This window comes from Haliotis cracherodii, unplaced genomic scaffold (assembly GCF_022045235.1).
Source record: "Haliotis cracherodii isolate W230 unplaced genomic scaffold, xgHalCrac1.p SCAF_4, whole genome shotgun sequence".
NCBI lineage: Eukaryota > Metazoa > Mollusca > Gastropoda > Lepetellida > Haliotidae > Haliotis > Haliotis cracherodii.
The window spans coordinates 64,359,831-64,369,301 of NW_027266297.1; the positions used below are offsets into that span (position 1 = coordinate 64,359,831).

A 9,471-nucleotide genomic window follows, 5' to 3' on the forward strand; every position below is an offset into this window, starting at 1 on the left:
TGACCACAAGGTAAGAGATCTCTCAGTTGTTGCTGGGAAGATAGTACTTGCGTTGATGACCACGTGGTAAGAGATCTCTCAGTTGTTGCTGGGAAGATAGTACTTGCATTGATGACCATGTGGTAAGAGATCTCTCAGTTGTTGCTGGGAAGATAGTAATTGCGTTGATGACCACGTGGTAAGAAATCTCTCAGTTGTTGCTGGGAAGATAGTACTTGCATTGATGACCACAAGGTAAGAGATCTCTCAGTTGTTGCTGGGAAGATAGTACTTGCGTTGATGACCACGTGGTTAGAGATCTCTCAGCTGTTTCTGACTGCTTATGGTAGAACATCTGCCCAGAGAGTAGAAGGCCAGGATTTCGATCCCCAGCTGCGTCATACCAAACGAAGTTAAAAGATGGTACTTGTTGTTAGCCTGCCTGGTGCTCACATTAAGTTCCTCAAACCAGGACTGGTCAGCTCGGAGTCAGTATACTGTGCCTGAGTGGTATTCATGTTAAACTGTGGCATGGCCATTAAAACAAAAGTGGTTATGACTTTCTTATTAAAGTACTTGGAGGAATAGGACTTTCCAGTTTAAAATTATAGTGGGCATGTGTTCCAAAACCAGAAATGATGTCATTAGACTGGAATTGCCATAAGGTTTTTCATTATGTTAGCTGCATGCAAAGTACAGTCAAGTCTCGTTATTTCGACACTCGTTAATCCGACAATCGGCTTTATCCAACACTAATGAAGGGAACCGATTAAATCAGTGCTATTTAGACCCGTTAATCCGACAGTCTCGCACTCCCAACTCCGACACACCTAATTTGCAACGAATTACCGAAATCCCTCATACATCAGTCTCGTTAATCCGACACAGTGATCAGCTTACTCTGTGGTCATCTGCCCCATGTTTTGATCCGAGACAAGCCGGCTGGCAGCTGCATATTACAACGGCTGTCGAGATAAACTTGCTTCACAATCAACAAAATTAATCTTTTAATAAACAAAACAATATTAATCACATGCTTATATTACTCGATCTCATTAGAGTAGGATACAAGTTCTCGCTACCCCTGTGGACATCCCATTACAGGTCACGACAGAACGACCTTTTGCAAACTGACCGACCAATGAAATAACTAACAGGAAGTCCACATTAGCCACTTAAAAAAATGCTCTCTTGAGTTGAGGCACTAATTTCAAACTGCCGACTTCCTTTCCTGACTGCTTTTTAAAGTTATTTTGAATTAGTCACACCCCATAACAGTAGTTTTGTGTTAAGCTTTAGAGTTTAAATATTTCATTTTTTACCACAACATGTTCGTATCGTTATCTATCATGTAGTTGTCAAATTTTCGATCACAAACGCTGATACTGCTTAATTTCGTTTATCCGACATACCCGTTAATCCGACATAATTATCTACAACCAACCATGTCGGATTAATAGGCCTTGACTGTACTTTAATTTGGATTGAGACTCTAGTGTGCATGTTCTGAAGACAATAGTGTCACCTGGAAATGGCGCTGGAGAGGGTGAGGTTTTTGGGGGCAAATACCCGCAAACACTTTTCTTGTTTCAATGTGGTATTCACCTGTGCATCAGGGTGCTTGCAATAATTGGTTGAATTGGTTGAACACACCAGCATGCAATATGCCTGTAGAAGCTCCATACAGAGATATGTGCATGTCCGGACTAAGCTTACACATCGCTAACACAAACCTGGGACATGACCCTTTGCTTGACCCTTGACATGACCAACAGATTTTGGCATGTGAATAGGCCCCGATGTGTTTCTACTTCTCTGTAAGATGTAGCCATGTCTTCTATGACATGAGTTGTATTTAGATTCAAACACGTTTGGATTTACATCTCCACAAATCAGAGACCCGTGAAGATTCCGGGGTAGAATAGGTCTTCAGCAACCCATGCTTGCCGTAAAAGGTGACTCTGGGTGGTCAGGCTCGCTGACTTGGTTGATGCATGTCATCGATCCCAATTGCGTGGATCGATGCTCATGATGTCAATCACTGGATTGTCTGGTCCAGACTCGATTATTAACAGACCGCCGTCATATAGCTGGAATATTGCTGAGTGCGGCGTTAAACAACAAACCAACCAACCACAAATCAGACAATCATTTTAAATTTAATCCACATAAGGAAGTTATATAATTCCCCACTTTAAACATGTGCAGTGTGTGATTTAGAACATCAGTTTGATACCTTATCAAAATCTGTAAATCTTCAAATGTAGGAATTCTGTGGTAAATGTGTAAGCGAAAGATGGAATTTCCGCAGAAGTAAGCCTCAGTTGCATAAACCAATGAACGGAGCATCGTTTATGGTACCAGTTACCTCCCTTTGTACTCACCAGCATGAAGTCTTCATGGTTAAGCATGGCACTAGAATTAACACATAGAGTTTTCATTTGTATTGGGACCCGTGAAGAGCCAGGGTAGAATAGGTCTGCTGTAAATGGAGACTGCTTGTCGTAAGAGGCGACTAACGGGATCAGGTGGTCAGGCTCGTTGACTTGGTTGATGCATGTCATCGCATCCCATTTGCGTGGATCGTTGCTCATGTTTTCAATCACTGGATTGTCTGGTCCAGACTCAAATATTCACAGACCACCGTCATGTAGCTGGAATATTGCTGAGTGCGGCGTAAACAACAAACAAACAAATCATTTGTATAGGAGTTTCATTCACTGAGAAACATGCCTTTCTCTGCTAAATGTGACAAAGGGGATACTCTACACCCTCCTATATCTCTAGAAGACTAATAGCACTTTTGTTGTGTAAACCAGCTGCTTTAAGGGAGTTGTCGCTTCTCTATGCACCTGCCACTAGTGTTGTCTATGTTAGTAGCCTGTTCCAGCTACTGATGCCTCCTATCCCATCAGTAGCTGCCCCAACAGTCCAGCAATCTCGCCATGTAAAGAAGTGTGAACCCAGCTTGCAGTGAGTCGGCCCCTTCATTAGTGGTCTCCTAGTGTATATTTCAGGGTTTCAGATCGGTTCATTTCCTGGGACATTAACTGACAAAATTTAGAAAATTTGGAAAAGGGTGTGTGTCACAGTACCCTAGTCACGAACAGATTCATATGGTGTCAACGAGTCTATGCATAGTCCAATCAAAATTGCGTAATGAACTAAATGGATTTAAACGTGCAGATTTCGTTGACTGCAGGATTTGCAAAACGTCGACAGATATTTTTCAAATCTTTTCATGTTTTTAATCAAGGTGCTCAAGTGATTTGATGCTCTTCGTGGTGTAAGACCCGTTTTATTTCAATAGAGATCTTTGTTATCGATCAGATCGTTTTGACCGGGCGCCGCCATATTTCTTGAAGCAAATGCAAGTGATATGAGTGATGGAATCTGATTGGTCAGTGGGAGGGACATTGAAGGGACATAACTCGTAATAGCCAGTGGTAGCGCTACGATCGAGTCAGGAAATTCCAGCCTAGTTCGTCAAGGGTGGGAATTGGACTTTCGTAGTCAGTTAATGCCCTTGCCTCAGGAAGATGGTTAATGTATGGACGCTTTCATTTGCCATGTAGATTACTCATCAGGTTTTTTCTTCATAGCGATGTAGGCGTTGGTTTTGTTTTGCATAGATTATTTGGGTCACTAGTTGGTACAATTTTGTTTGACATCAAACTCCTTGTGGGGGCACGGATGGCCCAGTCGTCTAAGGCGCCACGATTTGCTGTGGAGTGTTGCGTCCCTTGGGCACGCCAGAAACCTGTGATTGTGGGTTGGAATCCCGGTTCGCCGCGATTATGTTTCTAGGTTTGTCAGCACCATACCCATGCTCTTTGGTTACACCAAAGTATTAAACATCTGAGACCTGCATCACTTCAGGCTTTCCTCCCACATGAAGCTGACACGCTGCGAAATAACTGGAATACTGGTTGATGCATGTCATCGATCCCAATTGCCTGGATCAATGCTCATGATGTCAATCACTGGATTATTTACAGACCACCATCATATAGCCGGAATATTGCTGAGTGCGGCGTTAAATAAACAAACAAACAGTTGAGTTTAGCTGTCGAGGAGGTCCGTGGTGTCACAAGTTCCAAGTCCTTGATCCACAACACTTCACCCTACTGTATTGCCCCTGAAAATTGCCAAATTATTCAGTTATTTCATCAAGTAATAAAAATTTCCCTAATGTCAAGCAAAAGAATTTGAAAAATTCCAGGTAATTATTTCAATTTGTAACAAAAAAATCTTATTTCAGAATTAATTATGATCTTTATTTCATGGCCAGAAAACTATTTTTTTACCGAAGAATGTTTCGAATTTCACCTTTCTTAGAAGGCATATAGTCTCCTGAACAATAGTAATAAGCAGATGTATCACCCTATATGATTAATAGTTAATGTATCACCCAATAGAATTAGTAACTGGTGTATCGCCCTATATAAATAATAGCTGACTTGTCACCCTATGCAAGTAATAGCTGACGTATTGCCCTGTGTCTTTAATAACTGATGCCTCACCCTATATATATGTAATAGCTGATGTATCGCCCTATGTAAGTAATAACTGATGTATCGCCCTATGTCTGTAATAACTGATGTATTGCCATATGTAAGTATTAACTGATGTATCGCCCTATGTAAGTAATAGCTGATATATGGCCTTATGTAAGTAATACCTGATGTATCGCCCTATGTAAGTAATAACTGATGTATTGCCCTATGTATGTAATAGCTGATGTATCGCCCTATGTAAGTAATAGCTGATGTATCGCCCTATGTAAGTAATACCTGATGTATCGCCCTATGTAAGTAATACCTTATGTATCGCCCTATGTAAGTAATAAATGATGAATGGCCTTATGTAAGTAATACCTTATGTATCGCCCTATGTAAGTAATAACTGATGTATTGCCTTATGTAAGAAATACCAGATGTATCGCCCTATGTAAGTAATAGCTGATGTATCCCCCATTGTAATACCTGATGTATCACCCTATGTAAGTAATACCTGATGTATCGCCCTATGTAAGTAATAGCTGATGTATCATCCTATATAAGTAATAACTGATGTATTGTCCTATGTTAGTAATAACTGATGTATTGCCTTATGTAATAGCTTATGTATGCCTTATGTAAGTAATAACCGATGTATGGCCCTATGTAAGTAGTAACTGAACGGGAAACCTTGTATAATCACACTACTCTTTAGCGTAATTAATGTTATTCATTGACCAAACCACGCTTCGGTCTCAAAGTCCTGAACTTCAATAAGGACCACTGTTCCAGTAAGTCTGGGATTTTATTAAAATGACAGAAGGGACGATGTACAGAGTACCTGGGAGTTCACTCATGCCAGACAAGTGGGTATTCCTCACGAATCAGCAGGAAATCAGGATACAAGATTTATCCAGTATTTATTGTGGTAGACCTTTCTAGTTGGAGTTTATGACTAACCTTCACCATGTGACCAGTTATGGACTACCCGTTGCTTGCTTCTAACGTTCCCTGTTGCCTTGGTGTCCTGCTTGTTGATGTACTTGTCCTACCCCTCCAACTCGTAACCCGTGTACTAAAGTACTCACGGAAATGAAAAAAAAACTGTTTTTTCGACCTTAGACCTCAGATCTTAAATATGCAGTTAATATACAAAATATGTAAATATTCAAACAACTAAATTAGTACTAATTGGGCCGTGGCACAAATACAGCGTATCAAATGTTTTTATGCCTTTTTACACATAAAAGTGTGTAAAAATGTGAATAAAACAGACTATTGTGAAACAGGGCATAACCAGGTGTAAGTAGATCAAGGTGACCTATGACACCTTGACGACAGGTGAGAACTGGTGCATAATGCCTATAGTCTGTTTCTGCTGTGTCAATTTGGACTTTTTGAATGTTAAAAGTGCCGACAAATTACCTCCTGTAAAATACATTTTTTATTGTTCACTGAGATCAAACTAGCAAATCCAGACTAGTACTTTTCGAGTTGTTTTGTTATTTCGTATTTACAGCTACGTAACACTTTGTGTCGATTTTTAAATTGAGAAAAACAGGGTTTTTTCATTTCCGTGAGTACTTTAAACATTCCTCGTCATTATGTTATAATTGGTATATCTAACATGACTCATATTTAGATAAATATTTATATAAGTGAATGAGATTTGTAATGAAATCAATTTTTTAAATATTTGAATAAATATCTTTTTTCTTCACGTTTAAGATAACTAAATATATCGGTAAAAAATAACCATGACTAAACCAGACAGGTTAAGTATGATTTTCGGTGGAGTGTAAAGTGGAATTCTATGCTAGGTGCAGCCAACATCAAGTTCGGCAGAGGGGGCCAAGGATCTAAAGTCTCTGTCTGGAGGCGAGCGATCCTTCTCCACCGTGTGCTTCATCCTGGCATTGTGGGATGCTATGGAGTCCCCCTTCCGATGCCTTGACGAGTTCGACGTTTTCATGGTGAGTGTAGCAGCCATTTTGGTGCACATAAATAATGTTATTCTGTCATGTGTTGTTAGCAGTACCTTTACTGGATATCGCCCGTAAAGAGCTGGGTTGGATTGGTTTTTCGCAACCCATGCTTGTCATAAGAGGCGACTCACGGGATCGAGTGGTCAGGCTCTCTGACTTGGTTATGCATGTCATCCTATACTAGGATGCGTGGATCGATGCTCATGATGTCAGTCACTGGATTTTCTGGTTGTGCAAAGACATCAGAACACCCTGTAGAGACCCTCAGCCTTCACTGCTTGAGGTAATAGACAACTAAATTGTGACTTGGTCAGCTGCTTGTCATTGTACTCTGACGTAGAATTGGTCATAATGTTGACCAGTCGTTTGTCTGGGCCAGTCTTGATTATTTACTGACTGCCATGATGTGTCTGACATATTGCTGACTGGTGTTTAGGTCGACGAACACTTATAATAAGGAAAAGGCGGACGCTAAGAATAATTGGCAATTAGATTCCTGACGACGTACATTCTGATGATGTATTTCAGGACATGGTGAACAGGCGGATCTCCATGGATATGATGATGGAGGTTGCTCGGGTGCAGACAGGGCGGCAGTTCATCTTCCTCACTCCACAAGATATGAGGTCAGACACAGACTAGATCTGTCACACACAGGACATGAGATTACACACGACACGATCTGTCACACGCAACACAATCTGTCTGACGCGCTGCGACACAATCTGCGGTCACACACATGACAGGTTATGGCAGACACTACATATTATTGCATGCACAAACACAGACATGATATATCGTACAGACACTTAATACGTCAGACACGCTTGATATGTAACAGACCCTTAAACATCCGGGTAAGAATAGGTCTTCAGCAACTCAGGCTTGCCATAAAAGGCAACTATGCTTGTCAATATAACGGGATCGGGTGGTCAGGCTCTCTGACTTGGTTGATGCATGTCATCATATCCCAGTTGTGTGGATCGATGATGTCAATCACTGAATTGTCTGGTCCAGACTTGATTGTTTTCAGACCACCGTCATATAGCTGAAATGTTGCTGAGTGCGGCTTTAAACAACAAACAAGCAAGAAACAAGATATGTAACAGTCATGATATATGCCAACATGCACACAGATCTGGTTCAGACACACTTTCTCGACATTGAGATATCGGACACATGCTTACATTGTGAAGAGTGTCTATTAACACACACTTCAGGCATTGTTGAAATTCATGTAAGTGATATTATTTATTTCAATTCACAAGTTTGTTATATAACATGTAATTACACATTCTGTTTCAGTCAACTAAACATTGGCATAGATTCACGTATTTTCCGTATGCCGGACCCTGACCGAGGTCAAGGAGTGCTTCCCTTCGGTGAAGGTCAGGCTGAAGAGGAAGAAGCCTAGTGCCAACCGTATGCCAGACGCCTAGAGCCAGACGCCTGTCTAGACGCCTAGTGCCAACAGTATACCAGACAGCGTGCCAGACGCCTAGAGCCAGACGCTTGTCTCGACGCCTAGTACCAACAGTATGCCAGACAGCGTGACAGACGCCTAGAGCCAGATGCCTAGAGCCAGACGCCTGTCTAGACACCTGGTGCCAACAGTATGCCAGACAGCGTGCCAGACGCCTGTCTAGACGCCTAGTGCCAACAGTATACCAGACAGCGTGCCAGACGCCTAGAACCAGACACATGTCTCGACGCCTAGTGCCAACAGTATGCTAGACAGCATGCCAGACGCCTAGTGCCAACAGTATGCTAGACAGCATGCCAGACGCCTAGTGCCAACAGTATGCTAGACAGCATGCCAGACGCCTAGTGCCAACAGTATGCTAGACAGCATGCCAGACGCCTAGTGCCAACAGTATGCCAGACGCCAGGTGCCAGATAGTGTGCCAGACATCAAGACGTGCTAACTCTGTGCCAGACTGCAAGTGAGTTGTGCCAGACAGAGAGAAATATGTATGTTAGACATCAACTCTACCAACCTTTCCATGTCAGGATTGCGGTGTCCAGAATTGTCAAATACTGTGATTGGTTGAAGTGAAAGTATGTGCAGTCTGCTGGATTTGCCTTTCAGTAGTGCTATGATATAGTTAACCCTGATGGGTTGAACAGATGGGCAATGTTTGGAGATTCATGTCGTCTTTTGTTTTCATGGATTCAGTGTACATCTTACTCTTTTGTTTGTTATTTTTGCAACTTGTCTTGCATTTTCATTTTAACATACATACTTTAATGATTGTCAAACAATTATTTTGAGGTGTTATTTTACTGGGCAAAGCCTGCTTTTTGTGCCAATTGTCTCCAGCTGTGACTAAACTGTCCCTGGTCTTGCATACCTCTACCGTCTTTAGTCTCCTTTCTATCTCTAGGGGAGAACCCCTTACTATCTTTGCCAGTGGGACCTGTTATATTGTAAGGGTTAGCTTTCTCAAGCGAATATTTCCAAATGTAATCTGGGGTTAATACGTATTTTTATCAAGTTTTGTTCCACAGGGATGTCCGCTCCAAACATAATTGATTGTTAAGGTGTATTGGCTTCAAAACCAATAAACGAAGCGACTACGACACTCAGTTGTTTACACAAGTACCATGTTCATTAGGCAGAACTAGTACTGATTAATAGGTCTTCAGCAACCCATGCTTTCCATAAAAGGCAACTGCTTATCAAAGAGGCGACTCACAGGATTGGGTGGTCAGGCTTGCTGACTTAGTTGATGCATGTCAACATATCCCAGTTGCGTTGATTGATGCTCATGATGTCAATCACTGAATTGTCTGGTCCAGACTTGATTATTTACAGACCGCCGTCATATAGCTGAAATATTGCTGAGTGCAGCTTTAAGCAACAAATCATTCCTGCACTGCTCCTCATCAATGCTAAGGCCACACTTTTTTAATTTTATGTTTCATGGATTTATTCTAGCTTTTCCACGCAAGGTCGGCCGGAAAAAAATAAATGTCAATCATTTATGTCAGTCTGCCATGGAGTTAAG

At 41.5% G+C, this 9,471-nt stretch overlaps 1 protein-coding gene across 1 annotated transcript in view; it reads left to right on the plus strand.

Moving 5' to 3' along the window:
* The window catches only part of LOC139478491 (structural maintenance of chromosomes protein 6-like), a 40,455-nt gene extending 32,565 nt beyond the window's left edge, over window positions 1–7,890 (plus strand). Inside the window, exons 24-26 of the mRNA XM_071260978.1 lie at window positions 6,299–6,451; window positions 6,992–7,089; window positions 7,769–7,890. Of these exons, the coding sequence (XP_071117079.1) occupies window positions 6,299–6,451; window positions 6,992–7,089; window positions 7,769–7,877 (360 nt within the window). The 3' untranslated portion in view covers window positions 7,878–7,890. The remainder of the gene's footprint in view (window positions 1–6,298; window positions 6,452–6,991; window positions 7,090–7,768) is intronic.
* The last annotated feature ends 1,581 nt before the right edge of the window (window positions 7,891–9,471 follow it).